The 23,737-nt window shown below is 39.2% G+C and overlaps 1 protein-coding gene across 1 annotated transcript in view; it reads left to right on the top strand.

Annotated features, from left to right (window-relative positions):
• CUNH12orf56 (chromosome unknown C12orf56 homolog) overlaps positions 1-23,737 on the top strand; it is an 88,601-nt gene that overhangs the window by 51,921 nt on the left and 12,943 nt on the right. The window contains exons 4-8 of the mRNA XM_055328439.1: positions 3,061-3,469; positions 7,947-8,020; positions 14,956-15,100; positions 19,850-19,956; positions 20,660-20,749. Coding sequence (XP_055184414.1) covers positions 3,061-3,469; positions 7,947-8,020; positions 14,956-15,100; positions 19,850-19,956; positions 20,660-20,749 — 825 coding nt within the window. The remainder of the gene's footprint in view (positions 1-3,060; positions 3,470-7,946; positions 8,021-14,955; positions 15,101-19,849; positions 19,957-20,659; positions 20,750-23,737) is intronic.

Genomic DNA, 23,737 nt, shown 5'->3' with positions numbered 1-23,737 from the left:
GAACTGGTGAAGCTATGATTTCCATGGTATTTTCATTTATGCTGCCAAAAAGGCAATCCTTTTTAGAAATCCTTTTTATCTCTCCAAAATAATAGATTTTTCATATAATTGAATCAATAATAGTCACTTCAAGTGAGATTTTCTGTAACTACCTGAAACCATTTTGCTGAGCTTTTATATGAAACACAGATTGTGCCTAAAATGAACATTTTAATATAATTTTATAACATTATGTAGCCCAATCTACATACTGGTTATTTAACGCTCTTCAATTTCCATAGAAAAATATTTAAAATATGTGATTGGAAGGAATAAAGAAAAATCATCTCTTTAAAAAGAGGACTGGAGTATGTATCATCCATGTCTGAGCTGGACATATTCATTTACCTGAAAATACTTAGTGTGAGCATCTTACATTATTTTTTTTAAGATTTTATTTATTTATTCATGAGAGATAGGCAGAGGGAGACGCAGACACCCCACAGGAAGCCTGATGCGGCACTCAATCCCAGGATCCCGGGATCCCAGGATTATACCCTGAGCCAAAGGCAGATGTTCAACCACTGAGCCACCCAGGCATCCCAAGCATCTTATATTCTTAGACACTTGATAATACTATTACATAGTACTAGAATCCTATAAAAAAATAGGGTAAGATAATTACTGAGCAGCATACTGGGTTGTGAGTTACACAGTAATTTGTTAAGTTGTGTGTTTAAAATCTGGCCACACCATGTGTTAATCCACAGGGCAAGAAGGGTGCAGGAAGGAAGGGGTGCTCTTATGCTTTCCTTTCCAGATCAAATTTTGGGACCACGATGCCAGTGTGCATATCCTAAAGCCTGAGGGTTTGGCAAGGGGTGGCTGTTTAAGGGGGATGGAACCTGGATGAGCAAACTGGGGTAGCCACTTGATGTGTGTGTGTGTGCACACATGCACCTGCAACATTGAGGGGAGGGGGCTGAGGGTCAGAACTCAACTCAGTTCACACTACTGTAGATATACTGAGTGAATTTTATACTTGTTTAAAATTAATGTAAGGACTAATAAAAACAAAGTGGCTTTCTGCTTTCAAGAAGATTCTAATCTCATAAGGGAGATAACATATTTTCCTATAAAATAATAAACTAGCAATCCAAGGCATTATAGGATAATATTAAAAGGTAGCACCTGTTGAGTGTTTTCAGTGCTACATACACATTGCATGTGTTTTCTTATTTAATCCTCCAGAAACTTTTTGAGATTGATGCTATTATTGGTTCCTATTTTTAAAAAGATTTTATTTATTTATTTGAGAGAGAGGGAGAGAGGTCAAACTGGGGTAGGGGCAAAGGGAGACAGAGAAGCAGATTCCCCACTGGGCAGGGAGCCTGGACTCAGGGCTTGATCCCAGTATCCTGGGATCATCATCTGACACAAAGGCAGATGCTTAATTGACTGAGCCACCCAGGTGCCCACTGCCCGAGTGCCCCTTAACGCGGTTTCTTTCTTTCTTTCCTTTCTCTCTCTTTCTTTCTTTTCTTTTCTTTCTTTCTTTCTTTCTTTCTTTCTTTCTTTCTTTCTTCTCTCTTTCTTTCTTTTTTAAGATATTTATTTATTTATTTATTTATTTATTTATTTATTTATTTATTTTTGTTTTTAACAGCTTTATTTCTAATAGCCAAAAACTGAAATCTCAAATGTTTATTTAAATTATGGTATATCCGCTTAGTGGGCTACCATTTAGCAATTAACAAAGAAATCAGTGATACACGCAGGGATGAGTCTCCAAATAATTACGATGAGTGAAAGAAGACAAAAAAGTATTCACGTGGTAGGATTCCACTTTTAGGTAATTACAGAAAATTCAAACTAACCTACAGTGACAAAGCTGATCAGTGATGGCTGGGGCTGAGAAGAGTACAGAGGGATTCTAGAGAGCACCGGAAAGCTGGGGGGCGGGCCGAGAGGAGGGCGACTCGCCATCCTGATTAGAGCGCTTCAGGTCATTTAACCTTTGGGATTTTTATTTATTTATTCATGAGAGACACACACATAGAGAGGCAGAGACACAGGCAGAGGGAGAAGCAGGCTCCATGCAAAGAGCCCGATGTAGGACTCGATCCCGGATCTCCAGGATCATGCCCTGGTCTGAAGGCAAGTGCTAAACCGCTGAGCCACCCAGGCTGCCCCCCTTATTGGTTTCTATTTTAAAATTAGGAGATTGAAGCTTGGGTCAACCAAAGTCACATAACCACTGAGTGGCAGAGCCAAGATTGGAACTTGGCTCTCATCAGACCCTGTAACTTCTTAGCCTCTACCACTTGCAGCAGAGAGAAATGGTCAGGGTGAGGTGGAGAGCTGGGAAGGTGAGGGGAGAACACAGGACTGACTCTGAAAAGTGTGCTGATGCTATTGGAATGACACTAGAAAAATGAGAGGAGTGTTAGCAAGATGTGAACCAAAGAAAACACCATTAAAAAAAAACTCACTTCATATCTCCATATGAATAGTCTTTTCTTTACAAGGTCCATTTGAAAAATGCACAGTGAAAGAAGAGTCAGGTTTCAAATGCAGAATGAAAAGTTCTTTCATTAGAAATACTGGGGTTCTGTGGAGGACAAGCACAATACTTCGGATACAGAAAGTGCTTTAGATGACACTGGGTACAGTTTTCTTTCTTTTTTTTCTTTTTTAAAGATTTTATTTATTTATTCATGGGGGGGGGGCAGAAGGAGAACCAGGCTCCATGCAGGGAGGCCGATGTGGGACTCCATCCTGGGACTCCAGGATCACGCCTTGGGCTGAAGGCAGGCGCTTAACCGCTGGGCCACCTAAGCTGTCTACAGTTTTATTTCTGAAAGCAGGAAAGTATAAAGAGGAATTGTACTGTATGTCCACTAGGTCAGTGGGTAAGCAAGTGAGATTAAATCACTCCCTTCTCTTACTAAGCATTCCTTTTATGTGAAGACATGTATTTACTTTCAGAGTCTTAAACTGCTGCAGTTGGGTCACTGGATTCTCTTTGTTCCTTTCTTTAAAGTCTGAATATTATGTTTAATGCTAAATTCTACCTGACAGATGCCACCAGGCGAGCAGCACACCATCCAAGGACTCAACCTTCTGTGCCCCTTCAGACCTCGGGAAGCTGTCTCTTCATGGCCCAAGTGCCTTCCGACCCTTACCTACCCCCTCCAGGAGGAGCTGTCCATCCACAGCAGCCCCTGGAAGGGCTGTCAGCTTGCCATCTTGCACAACCAACACAAAAGAACCCAAGGGACTTCCAGATCACAGAGGTTCTCTGAGTGAAATCCCTTTCAAGTGCAATGAGAACGGAAATGAGTTTTACTTAGGAAATTCCTCGCTGGCCTCCCCTTTACAGAACAAGCCGAACCTAGAGCAGAAGGCTTCAGAACTTCATTTGTATGTTATTTCCACAACCTCATCAATATTTCTGCACTTAAAAAGTTCATGGAACAATTATATTATAGTAAGTGCACTCATAAATTAACTTTGGCTGCAGTGATTTTATTTTTTCAGATTTATTTATTTATTTTAGAGAAAGAGAGTGAGAGCATTTTGAGGGTGGGGGGTGCGTTGGGGAGGGAAGGAAGGGCAGAGGGAGAAAGAGAATCCTGAAGCTGGCCAGGAGCCAGGAGCCAGAGGATTGACCTGAGCCCAAACCAAGAGTTGGCTGCTTAGCCAGCTGCGCCCTCCCTATGCCCCTGGCTGGAGTATTCTTTTTTAAAGCAAACATGTCTTTTCTGCTTTCCAAAATTTCCATTTTGAAAATTTAGCCTTGAAATGTAATAATATGAAAGACAAGTAAGGATTTGATTTTATTCAGGCTATTGCAAGAAGGAAAATGCTCATTATTAAGGAGTGTCTTAAAGAAAAGGAGATGGACCAGGGTTTTTCTAGAGATGGGTAAATAAGGAAGCCTCCTGGGAATTATGGAAAAGAATGGAGATATTATCTTGGAATATTTGTGAGGAGGGTGGTCTTTTTCAGTTGGCTGGCGTGATTTCTCAACCATTCCTGCTTTCAGAGAGCAAGGAGCTCAGATAAAGTTCAACATTGTCAATATGTCTCTATTTCTTTTTTTTTTTATGTCTCTATTTCTTAGCTGCACTATTGAAAGTAGGTTAATGGGAATCATTGCTATAGGAGCAGATAATTTTATAGAGATTACCTAGTCTAAGTACCTTATTCTATAAATGAAGAAACTGAATATGTTAGGTGATTTACTCAAGATTATATAGTGGGTTTAAGGGCAGAGTCAGAACTCTCATTTAGGGATCTTTTTATTATACCAGGATGAGTTTCAAAGTAAGTAACTTATTACCTGAATAACATGATCCTTTTCAATTATCTTCAATGATGTATAATTTTTATCACTGATCTATCACTAACATTATTATGTTAATAATGTTAAGAAATATGAAAGGCTCTTTCACTCAGAAGAAGCTCAGGAAGCAGGAGGTTTCATATATGTCTAAAAATTGACAGATTTCAAGACAACTCTTTTTTTTTCTCATGGCACAGTTCAAAATGATTAATATTTAAATGTCAAATGTTCAAAATTCCTCCTTAAATTTTTATTTTTATTTTTTTTTAAGATTTTAGGTAATCTCTACACCCAGTGTGGGGCTTGAATTTGCAACCCCAAGATCAAGAGTCATATGCTCTACCAACTGAGCCAGCTAGGTGCTCCTAAATTTTTAAACTGCTTTTTCCAAATTAAGAATGTAAACAAATCATAGAGGGGAAACCCTGGTCCATTAAAAGGAGGCCACATATGTTCTAATAGAAAAATCAAAAACTTAATCTATTTAAATATTTCAAAATGACTTTATATGTTTCCCTGACTTGACTAACTCCTGGTTTTAGTACTACTTTTATTTTTTATTCTTTTTTAATATGGTGGTTAAGGGTTATTGGTGTAATGATAGTGAATGAAAAAGATGAATTGCAACATGTTTATTTTCATTTATTTTAAACAATTATTATTTTTTTAATTTAAATTTTAAGTTGTTAATGTACAGTGCAATGTTGGGTTTCTGGAATAGTAGAATTCAGTGATTTGTTGCCAGTGCTTATCATATAAGTGTAGTGATACTCTTTAATTCTGCAGGAGAGGCATGGTTGGGGTAAGTCAGATAGGCAAAATCATAGCCCTTCTGATAATAAAAGCAATAACAATAACTGACATGTATTAACAGTTAGGATCTGTTTTGATGGTTTCCGTATATTAACTCACTTAATCTGCACAACAACCCCAGGAGGTAGGACTGTTACTCTCATTTCATAGATGAGGAAATTAAGGCACCAAGAAATTAGATATATGCAAGATTGCACAACTAGAATGGAGCTGAGGTTTGAATCTAGATAGTCTGATTTTTTTCCACTGAAATAAACCTGGGTGGATGGGAGTTATCTTTGAATTGGTAGATACTATCATTAAAAAATGCTGTTCTGGGGGGCACCTGGGTGGCTCAGTTGGTTGAGCATCTGCCTTTGGCTCAGGTCATGATCCCAGGGTCCTGGGATGGAGCTTAGCGAGGAGTCTCTTTTCCCTCTCTAACTGCCCCTCCCTGTCCTTCTGTCTCACAAACAAGTAAATAAATAAAATCTTTAAAAAAATTAACATTCTGGGGTGCCTTGGTGGCTCAGTTCATTAAGCATCCAACTCTTGATTTTGGCTCAGGTCCTGATCTCAGGTTGTGAGACTGAGCCCCCCTGTTGGGCTCTGGGCTAGGCATGAAGCCTGCTTAAGATTCTCTCTCTTTTCCTCTCCCCTCCTCCACCTTAAAAAATAATAATGTTCTATCCCTTGAATGATGGAAAATGGATAAGCAGATATTTCATACATAAATGATGAATCAGGTTTGCATTTGAAATTCTCATAAAAATAAGATATTATTCAATAAAAACATTTTAGAATTTGTGACTTTTTTGTGACACTAATTCTATCATCATGTTGATCACTTTGGCCATTCTTGCTGATGCCTTCGTAAGTTTTAGGAAATTAAAAAAAAATCATCTCCTGAAGGTAGGTCAGATTTATCTTGGCTGACTGATCTCTTGTACTTTGAGATCCAGAATGATCATTCACATTGAAGTAAGGAAATGTTACTGGGAAAAAGGAATGGGCATCTTAACTCTCTCTATATTTTCAGGTAAACCTAAACCAACCAGTGAGAGATTAGCACTCACTTTGATTTTAAGGGTTTCCAAAGAGCCAAGTCTCCTTCAGAACTCATTTTATCTCTAACTTTTATCAACAGTAATTAAATCTGAATTCTTTAGTATCTCAAATTCTACAAAACTAATATGTGGCAATTTTTTGCCCTTCACATATTGTGAAGATAGGTACTAGAAAGCTAAATAACCAAGGAGTACCCCCAAATTAAAATTCTAGATTTAAAGTAAACATAAACATTTTTTTTTAAGTAGGTTCACATGAGGCTGAGGGGGCACCTGGGTGGCTCAGTGATTGAGCATCTGCCTTTGGCTCAGGTCATGATGCTGGGGTCCTGGGTTTGAGTCCCACACTGGGCTCACCATGAGGAGCCTGCTTCTCTCTCTGCTTATGTCTCTGCCTGTCTCTGTGTGCCTCTCATGAATAAATAAATAAAAGTCCTAAAAAAAAAAGACTTGAGCTGAGAGCAAGAGTTGGATGCTTAACTGACTGAGCCACCCAGGACCCCAGTAAATATAAATATTTAGAGAGGGGGGAAAAAGACAGCTTTTTTAAAACTAAAAGCAATGACAAAAGCAGTCAGAACAAGGACGTCTGGCTGGCTCAGTTGGTAAAGCAGGCAACTCTTGATCTCGGGGTCATGAATTCAAGCCCCGTGCTGAGTATAGAGCTTACTTTAAAAAGCAAAAATAGGGGTGCCTGTGTGGCTCAGCCGGTTAACCTTACAACTCTTGATATCAGCTTAGGTCTTGATCTCAGGGTTGTGAGTTCAAGCCCCATGATGAGCTCCAGCAATGAGCCTACTTAAAGAAACAGATTGTAAAAAACAAAAATAGTGAGGAAAAGCACATACTTTCCCCCTGCCCACCCACCCACCATCCTGCTCTGATATTAAGGAATAAGACAGAGCTAAGTTTGTTTGGAGTTGTAAATCAGCAACATTTCAGAAATTCTTTCTGACCTCTTAGGCCACAACATAAAAAAAAAAGATTATTTAGGGAACTTGCTGAACACTATCAACTCATTATTTTGGGGACCTAGAATGAATGAAAAAAGGAAACACTAAAGATCTAAGGAAAAAATAACCTTATTAATAGGAGAATAGTTAACAAAACTTTTGTATAATCTCTATTACGGAATACTAGGTAATCATTAAAAAGATAAAAGTAAACCTATATACAGAGACATGGAAACTGCCCGTCTATCATATATTAAGTAAGGAAAAAAATTCCAGATTCATATATGTGATGTAATTTAGGTAGTATTAAATATGTATTATAAAACATGTCACCTAATATGTATATATATTATAGATGTATGTTATAATTAATATGGTTTTATATGCCTAAAAGGATATAAACTGAGCTGATAATAATATAGTAAGGTACTTTGTTGTTATTGTTATTTTTAATTCCAGTATAAGTAATATACAGTATCATATTAGTTTCGGGTGTATAAGTGAGGTACTTTGACTAGTGGGATGGAGGGGAAGGGAGAGACAGAGAACTTTTATCTTTTAGTTTAGGCATTTTTGTACTGTTTGATTTTGATAGATGATTTTATTTTATAATGAGCGAATGTCATGTTTAACACTTTTTAAAAACTATATAAGGAAAAGAAATGCCCTGTGGTATTATTTACATAAACAAATCGCATATATAGAAGGGATTAAAGAATGGATACATGGTATTCACTAAAAACAGGAGAAATTGATTTTCAGTAAACAAAAACTTTAACTTATTCCTGCTTTCCCTCCCTCTTTTAGAAAGCTACTCTTTTACAAGATCCCCTATACGTTAGTGAGCTCGGTTCTGCACCTGGAAGTCAGAAGCCATATAGGTAAGGAGCGATGACATGCCAGAGCCACATGGGGGCTGTTCTCTCCTCTTGTCTCTCATAACTCCATGTGTTGCTGCCCATCACATTTATACCTCTGCTGCAACTCTCTGCCCTGAATTTTAGGTCTGCAAACATAACTACCCACTGGACATCACCTCTTATAGGTCTTACAAGAACCTTCAAGTCAGCATATTCAAAACAGAACTCAGCATCTTCCTTCTGTGACCTGACCTTCCTCTTGTGTTTCCTAACACGGGGCCTGCTGTCCTTGTCCCCACGTCACCTAAGCCAGAGTCCTGGATGTCATCTTTACCTCCTCTCTTGCTTCATAACCTCCCCTGCTCCCTCTCCCCCCACATCCAGTCAATCACTGTGGGATTCATTTTTCTTCTCTAATGTATCTGGATAACATCTACTTCTTTCCACTGTCACATGCTCAGTCCAATTACCTTTGTTCTGAGCTCCTGTAGGATTTTCCTAGCTGGCCTCTGCCTCCACTCTTGACCCTGTCTAAACCATTCTCTATAACAACAAAGAAATCTTTTGGAAGCACAAATCTGATCATGTAACTCCCTGCTTTAAAGCCTCTGAATGGCTCCCCATTGCCCTCAGGAGGTCTAAACTCTACAACAGCTATAAAGATACTCCTGATGTCTATTTTCTTTTCTTTAAAAATTTTTATTTATTTATGATAGTCACACACACACACACACACACACACAGAGAGAGAGAGAGAGAGAGAGAGGCAGAGACACAGGTGAAAGGAGAAGCAGGCTCCATGCACTGGGAGCCCGACGTGGGATTCGATCCTGGGTCTCCAGGATCGCGCCCTGGGCCAAAGGCAGGCGCTAAACCGCTGCGCCACCCAGGGATCCCCTGATGTCTATTTTCATTTCTCCATCTTCAACTGTTGTGTCCCCTCATCTCCTGCCCTATGCTCCTGATCCAAATGATCTTGCAGTTCTCAGAAAGTGCACTTTTTGTTTTGTTTTTTTCCTCTATTCTGAAGCCTATTCTCTACTCTTCTTCTTCATGAATGACTTCAGCTTGTCAAGTCTTAGCTTACTATCCCTTTCCCTAAAAATTGTTCTCAAAACTGCATTAAGAGGGGCCCCCTCTGGGTCGCCTGGGTGGCTCAATGGTTGAGCATCTGCCTTTGGCTCAGGGTGTGATGCCAGAGTTCCAGGATCGAGTCCCATGTCGGGCTCCCTGTGGGAGCCTGCTTCTTTCTCTCTCTCTCTCTCTCTCTCTCTCTCTCTCTCTCTCTCTCTCTCCCTCTCATTAATAAATAAATAGAATCTTAAAAAAAAAAAAAGAGGGCCCCTTCACAACATCCTGTGCTTACCATCTTGTAGCTTTTAACAGTCTGTCTTGGGCAGCCCCGGTGGCGCAGCGGTTTAGCGCCGCCTGCAGCCCGGGGTGTGATCCTGGAGACCCGGGATCGAGTCCCACATCGGGCTCCCTGCATGGAGCCTGCTTCTCCCTCTGCCTGTGTCTCTGCCTCTCTCTCTCTCTCTGTGTGTGTGTCTCTATGAATAAATAAAAAATAAAAAAAAAGTTTAAATAAAAAACAGTCTGTCTTATGATTGCTTGTTTGATTATGTGCTGCCCTATTATACACTATGCTCCTTAAGGGCCGGGACTGTACCTTGGTCACTGGCACATAGTAGGCTGCCTTTATAGAATGAATGAATAAATTATTAAAACAATTAAACTTGAATCTGACTTAAAAGTGTGGGTATGTTAGCCTTGAAAATGAAGTCATGTCTTGTGTGACAACATGGATGAACCTTAAAGAAATTATGCCAAGTGAAATAAGCCAGACATAAAAGGACAAATATTGTATAATTCCACTTATAAGAGGTACTGAGAATAGGCAAATTCATAGAAACAGAAAATAAAGCAGAGGTTACTAGAGGCTGAGAGGAGAGGGGAATGGGGACCTACTGTTAATCAGATACAGTTTCTGTTTGGGAAGAAGAAAAAGTTCTGGAAATGGATAGTAGTGATGGTTGCACAACATTGTGAATGAACTTAATACCACTGAGTTGTATACCTAAAAATGGTTACAATGGTAAATTTTATATTATGTATATTTTCTTTCGATTTTAAAACAGGAGTGTGTGTGTGTGTGTGTGTGTGTGTGTAAGTAAGGGAATAGATAACACAAGACTGGCAAAATGTTAAAGATTTTTGGATGTAGGTGGTATATACATGAGATTTATTTTCAATTTTTTCCATTTTTGTGTATGTTTAAAAAATTCCTTAATAAAAAATTTTAAAGACTTAAGAGACATAATAAGCAAATATAATAAGTATCTTATTTATATTTTGTTTTTGTTTCTAGATTTCATTTATTTATTTGACAGAGAGAGAAAGAGAGAGAGAGCACGCATGAGCAGGGGAAGGGGCAGAGGGAGAGGGAGAAGCAGGCTCTCTGCTGAGCAGGGAGGCCAACGCAGGGCTTAAGTCCAGGATCCCAAGACCATGAGCTGAGTGGGAAGGCAGATGCTTAACTGGCTAAGCCACCCAGGCACCCTAATCTTGACTTTAAAAGACAAAAGTAAAAAAGACATTTAAAATTTTTTTTTATTTTATTTATGATAGTCACAGAGAGACAGAGAGAGAGAGAGAGAGAGAGAGAGAGAGAGAGAGAGAGAGGCAGAGACATAGGCAGAGGGAGAAGCAGGCTCCATGCACCGGGAGCCCGACGTGGGATTCGATCCCGGTCTCCAGGATCGCGCCCTGGGCCAAAGGCAGGCGCCAAACCGCCGCGCCACCCAGGGATCCCAAAAAAGACATTTTTAAGACAATAGAGGATATTTAAGTATGGATGGGATATTAGCCAATACCAGAGAAGTATTGATAATTTTATTGGATGTAATAATGATCATTTTATAAGAAAATGTTTGAGATATGTTCTGAGGTATGTAGGGGTTAAATAACAATGTGATTTCTTTTTTCTTAAAGATGGTAATATAAATAGCTTAGAATTTCTACATATATTAAAGAAATACTTTCTATATGTTTTCATGTTTACTCTAAAAAGTTTCAGTTTTAACTTTAGTGCTTATTTAAAGTGATTTTTAAACTAACTGGATAATAAAATAGGCTTTAACTTTGTATATGTGTGTGACTTGAAATTTATCCTTAGAGGTCAGAAAGGAGAGTTCTACTCAGGGAACTAGCTTGACTCAAGTTCAACTAGCTTCTACTCAAGTTCTACTAGCTTGACTCAGGGAAAGCATATTTCTTGCATAGTTAATTCCTGAAGGCAACATATTTAAGATGCAGTGATTTAAAATGCACTGCAAGGAATGCAGTAATATGTACAAGATATACAAGACAAGTCTGTGCCCGCAAGGGACCTTCAGTTTGTTTGTTTGTTTATTTACTTATTTATTTTCTTTTGGGGGGGACCTTCAGTTTAAAAGGAGTAAATACTCTTTGGGTTTTCAAATTAGAAGTCTGTCACCAATGTGAGTTCTGTAACCTCACATGCATGGATAGGGACCACTGTGATCATATACACAATGCTTCTGAGATAACATATGATAAGCCTTTTCCAGCTGTAAAGCATTATATGAATGTATTATTTATATAAAATACCCAGAAAAATGAAAAATACTGGAAAAATAGAGCTTATCATTAGATCCAGAATCCTTCTTTCCACACTATTTGGGTGAATTTATGTTTCCTAGCTGATGAGAATATAAAATATCCATTAAAAATAACGTAAAACTTCCCCTTATTCCGAAATCGAATTATAAATGGAGTCTTCTGGCACTATATTTTTTATTATTTAAATTAGCCAAATAAAGTTTATCATCTATGTAAAAATATTCTCTGAATAGTCAAAGAAACTGCAACTGTATATGACTTCCGTATAGAAATAAAGACTTTTTAAAAAAGATTTTATTTATTTATTCATGAGAGACACAGAGAGAGGCAGAGACACAGGCAGAGGGAGAAGCAGGCTCCATGCAGGGATCCTGATGTAGGACTCGATCCCGGATCTCCAGGATCACGCCCTGGTTAGAAGACAGGCGCTAAACCACTGAGCCACTGATCCTGAAATATAGACTCTTGAATCTAACTTGTATTTTTGATGTATGTGAGACCTCAACTTATGTGTGAATTGATTTTTATTTTTTTAGAGGATTCATTTATTTGAAAGAGAGAAAGAGAGAGAGAGGGAGAACACAAAGGGAGAGGGAGAAGCAGACTCTCCCCACTGAGCAGAGAGCCCAATACAAGGCTCTGTCCCAGTACCCCAAGACTATTCCCCGAGCCAAAGGCAGATGCTCAACTGACTAAGCCACCCAGGAGCCCCTAAATTGATTTTTAGTATAAAGAGATTAGTGTATTTTTTTCTTATGAAATTTTTTAAAAATTTATTTTAAAATTTTATTTTTAGGTTTTTTTTTAAAGTATTTATTTATTTATTCATGAGAGACACAGAGGCAGAGATACAGGCAAAGGGAGAAGCAGGCTTCCTGCAGGGAGCCTGATGCAAGACTCAGTCCCAGGACCCCAGAATCACGACCTGAGCCCAAGGTAGATGCTCAAGCATGGAGTCACCTAGGTGCTCCTTTAATTTATTTTTAATTTAAAAAAAAAAGATTTTATTTGAGAGAGAGAGCGAGCAGATGCAAGAGCAGAGGGAAGGGCAGAGGAAGGGCCAGAGCCCAGGCTCTTGCTGAGCTTGGAGCTTACCTCTGGGCTCCATCCCAGGACCCTGAGACCATGATCCAGGCCAAAGTCAGATGCTTAACTGCCTGAGCCACCCAGGTACTTGTTTTAGTCTTCTTGAAAGAAAAGTTTGGTATTATAGTCTATTATCACAGGTGCCAAGAGATAAAAAATTGTTTCTATATGGATTGCAGCAAATTGCTGATTAATAGGAAAAATAGGAAAGTCAGTTTGAAGGTAAATCTGCTGGTATTCTTTCTCAGCTTGTGCTTTCCTAAGCTCATCAGTTTCTGAAAACTACATTTCTGCTATTTTTGGAGTTCTCAGAGAATAGAGGAATTTTATAGTTATTGTTTAAGTGAAATGGGAATGTAATTAGAAGTGGATGTATAGGGATGTGGGATCTCAAAGCTCATTCCTATTTTATTTAGAAGCTATTTATTAAATACTGTGCGCTACACACATACTAAAGTATCAAAACAACGGATTAGGTACTATCATCCTCTCCATTTTACAGCTGAGGAAATTGAGGCACAGATAGACTAGGTAACTTGCCCATGGTAATTACTCAGCTGAATAGAGGCAGATCTAGAACTCTATAGCCTGTCTGATCCCCATGTTTAATAATCATGTTTCTCTGCCTCTGTGACTGTATCATTGAATTCTTAATGATCATTTCTCTTCCAGGGTCTCCAGTAGAAAAGAGACTCTTTTTCAGGAAGTCTTAATGTTTTTGTTAATAAGAGAGGCTCATTGATTGGATAGAGGAGAACATCTTAGATTTTTTTAGATTAAGGGGGAGGTAGTGGGCAAGAGCCAAGATTCCAGATACTAGTATTGGGATAAATGGTCAGTATCAAGGTTTATGGAGTACGTAGCAAGAATATTTTTAATTCAAGTTGGAAATTCTAGGAAGTTTCCATCAACCTACACAAAACATGAAATATCTCTCCTATCATTACTTCACACCCTTCTTTTCTTTCTATTTTTTTAACGTAGGCTCCATGCCTAATGTGGGGCTTGAACTCATGACTCTGAGATCAAGAATCACACACTCTATCAACTGAGACAGCCAGGCGCCCCTGCACCCTGCTTACAGGTTACTTAACATTTCTAATATCCTATAAATGCAACAGTAATTCCCAGCTCTGCCCCCTTAGAAGGACTGAATGAGCCAGTCCATGAAAAGTATGCAGGACAAACACACAAATCACGACAATGGGGCAAAAGAGGATTAGCGTGATATATAAGAAGTGTGGAAAAAGTGCTACAGTAGAGGTTCCCCATTCATGGAGGAATTAGGGAAAGCTTTAAGGGGAAAGTATTTCTCTTTTCAGCAAAGCTAGCTTTTCCTGAATTGTGGAACACACACGGGTCAGTGAGAAGGGATGAATACATTTGGTACTCTAACATGGCAGGAAATAACTTTGAATTCCATAGTGGAAAAGTAATTCCTTTTCCAACTAGTCCAATCTCATTAGGGAGAACCTCTCAGCTTGGTGCCAAAAGTGGCAGGTCTCTAACACACGCTCAGCTGCCTTTTTGTCAAAGAGAGAGCAGGCCTCAGGCTTAGAATGTGGTGCAACTCAGAATTGTGTTGCTTCCATGCCATTTTTATAGTTATCTGCTATTTATGGCACATGATACTGGTTCCCGGGGCACCTGGGTGGCTCAGTTGGTTAAGTGTCTGACTCTTGGTTTCAGCTCAGGTCACATGATCTCAGGGTCCCCTGGGATCACTGGTCAGCTCCAGTTGACTTGAGACTCTCTCCCTCTCCATTTGCCTCTCCTCACTGCTTGTGTGTATGCTTGCTCTCTCTCTCTTAAGTAAAATCTTAGATAAATAAACTACTCTATGCACACACAAAAAGTGAGTTAAAGAAAAAATATTAAGCAAATAGTATTACATATGGTCCCTGCAGTATGGTAAATGGTATGTGAACAAACTCTGAGCTAGGCTATGAAAGAGGGACAAGTTTCCTAGAGACACTGGGAGAATTCCTGATATGGTGGATACAGCTTGAGTAAAGGGGCATGAGGGAAAATATGTCTGGAGAGTAATAAACAGTTCAATCTGGGGAAAGCAAGGTTCATTACTAATGAGTAGTAAAGCTAGAAGCACAAAACTATATTAAAATTCCATTAGTAACAAAGTTTTACGAACTTGTCAAAATCATTGATATTTCTCAACTGCTATTTCTTATCATTTTTTTACATGGAAGTTTTTTCTTGTGTTTCTGTAGATCTGAGGAGAAAATTAAGCACTTCAGTCAACTTAAATCTGAACTTTTTCTTAAAGACAATACTTTGCAGAAGATACTTTGTTTAATTATGGAACTCAAAGTAGCAGCCCAGAAAAACTTCATTCTAAAACGACTGTTCTGGAAAGTAGGTGGTCTGTTTTATTTTTAATCTTTGAAACTTGTTCCACCTGTTTACCAAATGCAGCATAATCAGGCATAAAGTAAAATACAAATAAATGTCTTGTATTCAGAGGCTGTATTTTATTTTAGAGAGAGAGGGCATGAGTAGAGTGGGAGTGTGCAGAGGGAGAGGGAGAGAATCCATTAGCAGATTCCATGCTGAGCGTGAAGCCAGAAGTCAAAATCAAAAGTCAGACTCTCAAAACAAAACAAAACAAAACAAAACAAAAAAAAGTCAGACTCAAAAGACTGAGCCACCAAGGCACCCTGACGGAAGATATATTTTAAAATGTTGACTAAATTTAATGCAATCATGACTCAGTACTTGAAATGTTGTGATGTAATCAATAACGTGTATGTGTGTGTTGGAGGGGAGGTGAGCAAAGAGGAGAATGGTAGCAAAAAGATAGTACCTTACATGAGTTGGGTTTCAAGTCAGAGAGAGATGATTGGAGGGGAAGCTTCTGGCATACAAGATGTATAAGTACAGTGAGATGAAAAAATAGATTTCAAGAAGATTTAGCTTCAGGTATCCCTACAATAAAAATAAAATGGAAAAAAATATTTTTGAGTGTAGGACTGTTATTTTTAAAAAGGTGATTCTTGGGGAGTCAAAGCAACCTAGCTCTCTTACTCAGCAAGTTACAGACTTACTCTGTAAGACTATGTAGTTTCAGGTGAAGGTGAAGGTATTCAGAAGCCCCAGTGAGTACTGGTGTGGAGCTTCGGGGGAGCTCATGATGATGGCTATGCATTGTATCCTAATTCTGGCCAGTGGTCTCACGGATGGCAACATTTTATTGAGCAGCTGTAAAGTGCACAGGTTCCTCAAACATACAAGACAGTCCTGGCCACTTCTTAGGATTCTAAGTGCTTCACATGTAGGATGACCAACTATCTGGGTTTGCCCAGACTTGGGTGGCCAACTGTCCCAGTTTCACTAGGACTAAGGAAATTTGCAGGATATGGGACTATCAGTAGAAAAACTAGGACCATCCCAAGTAAACTGGGATGGTGGAGCACCCTAATTAGACGGCATATTAGCTACATAGAATAGTATATTAAATGTCCCATAACACTGAGACAGGTAACGATGATGTTGTGCTACATAGCCTAAAAATGGAAATGGAGTTCATGTGGAAAGACTAAGGAAATTGGTATTATACCCCACCCACATATTCTTCTCCGGTCCATCCCACACTTGGTATCAGTTTAATCTGTAACTGATTGTGTGACCTTGCTGGCTTTCCCTACTAAGTACAAACTCTTTGGGTTTAGCATTTAAGGCTCTCCACCAATGACCTCTGTCACAGATTCCAAATCTGGACTGGCATAGCCTTTATTTTAGCAAGGTGGTTTTTCAGGAAGGGGCCAACATCTACATAGGGCAGGCACAGGATGAACTAATCCAGCTGTAGATGCTTCCAGGGAAGGCACCGTCCTCAAGGCTGAGAGTGATCCCTACATCGTATACAAAATGAAAGATCAGGGCATTCTAGCATGTGGGTGGATTTCACCCAATTGTCTGCACAAACCTTTGGTACCAGGAAGATCTGATTGTTTAGTTTGGCAATAGGGCCTTCATGGAATGTGGGGTTGAGAAGGTGACCAGGATATAAAGGTTGTCAAGAGTAAATCCAGTAGCAGAGAGAAGATTGGCAAGGGACTTAGCACAGGGCCCAGAGAAGTCTACTTAGACAAATGGGACACAATCAGGGGGATGGATTTAAAACAGGTGGTGAGGTAGGAGCACTGAGATACCTCCTACAGGTTAGACTAGGAAGAAGGGTGTTAGTGTTGAATACCAGAGTGTTGGTCTGGAGGCCATTTAAGCGTCTCCAATCTTAAAACGGGCCTGGTGCAAGTAGCCTTGGCTGTGGAGCAAAAGAAAGATGTAGAGAAAGAGAATGAAGCTAGACCTAACCACTCAACCCCACACACTTCATCGTTTTCACCTCTTTCCTCAAGAAGCTCCAGCCACGTGGATGACTCGAACACCGTGTCCTTTCCAGCCCCTCATTGTTTTCCACTGCTGTTCCCTATCTCTAGGCTATTCCTTCTTCCATTTTCTCCTGTTAAAATCCTACCCATTCATCATGGCTCACCTAAAATACTGTTCATTTTTTAAAAATTAAGATTGTATTTATTTTTTTGAGAGAGGCAGAGAGAGCAATAGAGATAGCAAGAAAGAGCATGAGCAGGGAGGAAAGGGAGAAGCAGACTCCCCGCTGAGCAGGGAGCCCGATGCAGGACTCGATCCCAGGACCCTGAATCATGACCTGAGCCAAAGGTAGATGCTCAACCACTGAGCCACCCAGGCTTCCCTATCTTAACCATTTTTAAATATATGGTCCAATGGTATTAAGACGGTACATTATATTGTTGTGCACCCATCTCCAGAACTCTTTTCATCTTGCAAAACTGAAACTATACTCATTAAATAATAACTCCCCATTCACCTCTTCCCCCAGCCCCTGGCAATACCATTCTTCTTTCTTTTTTTTTTTTTTAAATTTTTTTATTTTTATTTTATTTATTTATGATAGGCACACAGTGAGAGAGAGAGAGAGGCAGAGACACAGGCAGAGGGAGAAGCAGGCTCCATGCACCGGGAGCCTGATGTGGGACTCGATCCCGGGTCTCCAGGATCGCGCCCTGGGCCAAAGGCAGGTGTTAAACCGCTGCGCCACCCAGGGATCCCCCCATTCTTCTTTCTGCTTCTATGAGTTTAACTTCTCTAAATATCTCATGTAAGTGGGATCACCCAGTGATTTTTATTACTGGCTTATTTCACTTAGCATGTCTTCCAGATTCATCAATGTTGTAGCATGTGCCAAAATTTGCTTTCTTTTTAAGGCTGAATAATATTCCATTGTATGTATATACCACATTTTGCTTATCCCATTCTCCACTGATGGATACTTGCATTGCTTCCACATTTAAGCTATTGTGGATATTACCATTATGAATATGGGTGTGTAAATATGAGACCTTGCTTTCAGTTCTTTTGGCAGTGTACCCAGAAGTGGGATTGCTGAATCATATGGTAATTTTCCTATTTTTTGAGGAACCACTATGCTGTTTTCCACAGTGGCCGTACCATCGTACATCCCCACCAACAGTGCATACAGGTTCTAGTTTTCTCACATCCTGTCAACACTTGTTTTCTCATTTTTTGTAGTTTTGACTTGCCTTTCCCTAATGATTAGTGATGTTGAGTATTTTGTCATGTGCTTATTGGCATATGTACATCTTCTTTGGAGAAATTACTGGGATATAACTTACATATAATAAAATGTACTCACTTTTAGGGTTCGGTTTAAAGAGTTCTGGCAAACATATATACCTATAGAACCATCACCCCCATCAAGATTTAGAATCCTTCTATCACCCTAAAGAGCTACCTCAGACTCTTTGGCAGGCCGTTTCCTCCCATCCCTGGCCCCAGGCAATTTTTGTGCTTTCTGTCACTGTAGATTAGTTTTACCCGTCCTAGAATTCCACTTACCCAGAACTGTACACCATGTACTCTTTTGTGTTGGCTTCTTTTGGCATAATAGTTTCGAGATTTCTCCATGTTGTTGCAGTTTGGTGGAAGATATTTTACGAGTGGGAGATCACCATAGTAACTAATAAATTTATTAAGCACTTATGATGAGCTGAGCATCATTCAGGCTTTACAAATGCTATCTTATTTAACCCCATCAGGTGACATTAACTCCATTTTAGACATAAATTGAGTCACAGAGCATGTAAGTAATTTGCCAGATATCATATAGCTAATGAGTGGAGAGCTTGGATGTGAACTCAAAGAGCCTGGCACCAGGGTTAGTGTATAAAGCCACCACACTGTGCTTATTTACCAGGAGCCTGGATAAACGGCAGCTCTTCTGAGAGGGCCTGAATATCCTGCTCCTTCTCCTCTCTCCACTTGCCATCCTTACCCTCTTCTCCAGCCATATCACTTATGTAAAGGTACACAGAATACCTCTCTAAACAAAGAGTTTAATTTGTGACTAGTAAACAAAAGTCCTGGGGAAAAAATGAATAAGAGAGGAAAAGAAAAAAGGCGCAATTACATATTTCTCATTAGTACCAACTTGCCTGATTTCATGGGCCAGTGCTTATTTCATGCTCGATTTATCTCATGAGACTGCACAGAAACACGGAAAAAATGCTTCCTGCACTCTTAAGTTAGTGTTTAGTTTGTCATCAGAGATGGCAATCTACATTACCACTGTATTAAGAGAATTATTAGTATCATTCTTCACCATCTTCATTAGGCCATACCAGTACTGTGCATTTGCTTTTAGGTTAGCAAACATTTTAAAAAGTGTTTTTCTAGCCATTATTCATTGTATCCTCACAAAGGCCAAGCAAGGTACTTTGGAAAGCCAGGAGTTATAGTAGACTCCATTTAACATAGGATTCCCAGGTAACTGAATGACAATGCCTTGACAGTAGAACCTGCCCTATAAGGTATCTCTCTGCCTCACCCACCCTGGCTTTAGCTCTCGCTCTGTTCACCAGGACAGTGGTCTCCTGGATGTAAGTAAAAGTGTTTTCAATTTGGGTTATGCTAATAGTAATGAGAGATACTATAATTCAGTTTATCCCCAGACAATAAATAATTTATTCATATTTTTATTACGTAAAGATAGAGTTTTACCAACTGATACCTAATTACCATCTTCTTTCCTGCTTGCTTTCACAGACCAGTGATCTTTTCTATTTCCTAGTGAATAAACTTCATGAATACTTGCCAGAGTCCAAGGATAAGAGCACACTTCAAAATAAGAGCCAAAGGGCTGATGAGCTGGTGTAAGTACTAACTGGATAATCATAGATTTTTCTTCCCCTAGGGTGTTAAAGATAAATGGAAGGCAGTGGACAAAATATATATTGTATTAATGATTAATGGTGCTGCAAGTTTTGCTTCACATAGATTTTTAAAAATAGCATTCATTTTGTTCTACTTTTGGGGGGAAGGGAAAGGGAGAGCTGAAATCTGGAGTCAGATACTTAATCGACTGAGCCACCCAGGCACCCCTGTTCTACTTTTTAAAGAAAGGCTATGTAAGAAACTAGTAATATTCGTTGTTCCGAAAGGGAACAAAAATGGGTGTCTGAAGGAAAGACACCTTTCACTGTATTCCCTTTTTTATCTTTGAAATTTTGAGCCAAATATTACCTACTTGAAAAAGATAAAGTTATTAAAAATAATTTTAAAATAGTGTCTGATTATCAAAAAAATTAAGGACAAAAAACAATATGAAAATGACTTCTAATCCTGACATTCAGCTATTAACTAATTCATTCAACAAATATTGTTGAGTGTTTACTACGTAGCTATCACAGTGTAGGCAGGCACTCGACGTTGACAATTTAATATACAGAATTTCCTTCCCATATATTTTTGTATATAGGTATCTGAGAACAATTCTATCAAGGATTACTAATTTTGTGAGATTCTGAACTTGTAATGCAATCATGCCACTTCCATGCTTTTTTCTTTGTTTTCTAGAGCATGCATTGAAATTATACAGACTCTGGGACTGATGTTCAGAGAAACAGAAACTGAGTCATCGCGCCTGAACACATTGGCAGCTAAGAAGTAAGGTCTTCTAGAAGAAGACATTGGGACCTTGTAGTTGCAACCCAAGACTACTCTATTGAGTGTCTTCCAAAACTCATAGCTCTCTTACTTCTCTGTTCAATCCCCTTGGAGATATCTTAAACTCTTTCTCTCCACTTCTTTCTGGATGAGCAGATTGATTGGCACATAGGGAGTTCTGTCTCTCTGGATTTTTAAGGGCACAAAGATCTTCTTAGCATGTTATCTTCTGTCATTGGTGAACTTGAAAAGCACCAAATGCCCCGTTAAGACATTGAAAGCCAGGGTTCTCTACTAGAATTTTACAGAGTACCCTTATACCCACATAACAGAAAGTTTACATTGCAAAGGCAGGAATTATAGTAGTTTCATTTAATATATAATTGTGTGACTTTGAAGTGAATGCTAGTGGGGGGTTTATCAACATATAAAGTAAGCTGCTATAATAAAGATATGCTAAAATATATGGCCTACAGAAGATAGAAATTTACATCTTTTTTACATATTTGTCCAGAGTAGATAGCCACGCTTTCTTCCACAAAATCAGCCAGAGACTGGGATCCCTGGGTGGCGCAGCGGTTTAGTGCCTGCCTTTGGCCCAGGGCGCGATCCTGGAGACCCAGGATCAAATCCCACGTCGGGCTCCCAGTGCATGGAGCCTGCTTCTCCCTCTGCCTGTGTCTCTGCCTCTCTCTCTCTCTCTCTGTGACTATCATAAATACATAAAAAAAATTTAAAAAAAAAATCAGCCAGAGACCTAGGTTCCTTCCCTTTTGTTGCTCTGACATCTTTTACTATGCTATCCCTTCCCCATGGTTGAAGCAGACTGACCTTTGTGACTTCATTAAATCCTGTGGGATGCAGGAAGAGAAGGAGAAGGAAGCAAATTTCCTTTTTAAGAGAGGCATATAAGACTTTTCTGCTCATATTCCTTTGATGAGAACTTTAGGCATATGCCCATATATAGCTGCAAGAGAAGTTAAATGTGTCTGTAGTTGCATGGTTCTATACCTAGCTAAACTTTGGATGGTGATAGGAACACCTGTTACTAAAAGGAAGAATGAAAGAATGTATAGTAGGAGGACAATAGCATTCTTTGCCACAGGAAGTATGTGTTTGCATATTTTACATGACCTTTTTATATGATTTATGGACTATGAATTACATCCTGGGCCAGTGTTCTGACTATAATCTTAATCCCCACCCCCCCACCAACTGTTTATCTAAATTTTCTGTATTAGGGGCACCTGGCTGGCTCAATTAAGCAGCTGCCTTCAGGTCATGTCACGATCCCAGGATTCTGGGACTAAGCCCCGTGTTGGGCTCCCTGCTCACAGGAGAGCCCGCTTCTCTCTTTCTCTCTGTTGCTCCCCCTACTTGTGCTCTCTCTCTTTCTGTCAAATAAATAAATAAAATCTTTAAAAAAAGAAAATAAATTTTCTGCATTAAAGGTGGAAGGAAAATGAAGGCCATAGGCTCTAAAACATTTGAGCTAGGGAGAAGAATAAGAACTTTTAGTAATGTTTGTCCTGGCTTTTTATTAGATAACTTTACAAGTGAATTTCAATGATAATTGCTATGTGCCAGGGACTATGGGCATACTATGCTATATACCAGGAGGGTCAGACATTTCTATAAAGGGCCACAAACATTTTTGACTTTTCAGGCCATATAGTCTCTGTTGCAGCTACTCAACTTTGCCACTGCAGCATAAAAACAGTCACAGACAATTTATAAATCAATGGGAACAGCTCTGTTCCAACAAAGATTTATTTATAAAAAAGGACTCTGGGCTATTTGGCCTACAGGCCATAGTTTGTTGACCTCTGCTTTACAGCAAACAAGGAAGATACGCTCTATTATTTTCTCTGAATACTTTTTTCTTTTTTAAATATTTTATTTTTTTAAAGTAATCTCAACACTCAGAGTGGGGTTTGAACTTATAACCCTGCAATCAAGAGTTGCATGCTCTACCGACTGAGCCAATCAGATGCCTCCTCTGCATACTTCTTTATGCTATTTCCTCAATCTCCACAACAGAAATTCAAGATTACTTCTTATATTTCTATCTTACTATACTGAATTAATGCTGAATCATATTACCCTTTTTGTCTACCATTAAGTCCCTACCTCTCTCTATCTGAGCTGAGAAACCACCATTCTTACTAAACTCTGCTGTTTTAATTATTCTGTCTTAACTTGGTTTGGCCACAACAGCTCTACGATAGCCTCTTTCCTTCCTGATATGACTAGCTCTTTTCATATATTTCAATGCATATGTTATATTGCTGTAACAGAGTCTGGGTGTAATATATTCAGCCAATTTTGATATGCATAGTGTCCAGTCATGTTACCCGTAGCCTTAACTAGCACAGTTAATGTCTAATATAACTGCATTAGTCTTCTATTACCCTGTAACAAATTACTACAAACTCAGGGGCTTAAAACAATACAAATTGTTTATCCCACAGTTTCTGTGGATCAGGCAATCTGGGCATAGCTCAGCTGGATCATCTTGCTCTGGTTTTCACAAATGGTGGTCAAGGTGTCGACTGGGTTTGCGTCTCATCTGAGGCTTGAGGGTCATCTTCCAAGCTCATTTGGGTTTTTTTTGGCAGAATTAATTTCTTCATAGCTATAAACTCATGATAGCCTGCTTTTTGGCAGGAGACTATCTCTGAGCTCAGAAAAGGCCTAAGCATTCTTTGAAGAGCTCAATTGGATAATCAGGCTCACCCAGGATAATCTCCCTTTGATTAACTCAAAAGTCAACAAATTAGGAACGTTAATTATATATGCAACATCTCCTTACCTTTCTCATCTAACATAACATGATCACGAAAGTAATAGCCTCATATATTCACAGGTCCTGCTCATACTTAAAGGAAAGGGATTATATAGGGTATATATACCAGGGGGCAAAAATCTTGGGGCCATATTAGAATTCTGCATATCAAAATAACAAAGACCAAGTTATGAGACCATGAG

The sequence above is a fragment of the Nyctereutes procyonoides genome, unplaced genomic scaffold (assembly GCF_905146905.1).
Source record: "Nyctereutes procyonoides isolate TBG_1078 unplaced genomic scaffold, NYPRO_anot_genome, whole genome shotgun sequence".
Classification (NCBI taxonomy): Eukaryota; Metazoa; Chordata; class Mammalia; order Carnivora; family Canidae; genus Nyctereutes; species Nyctereutes procyonoides.
The sequence above is the reverse complement of the archived record's forward strand: the minus strand, read 5'-3'. Positions and strand labels throughout refer to the sequence as shown.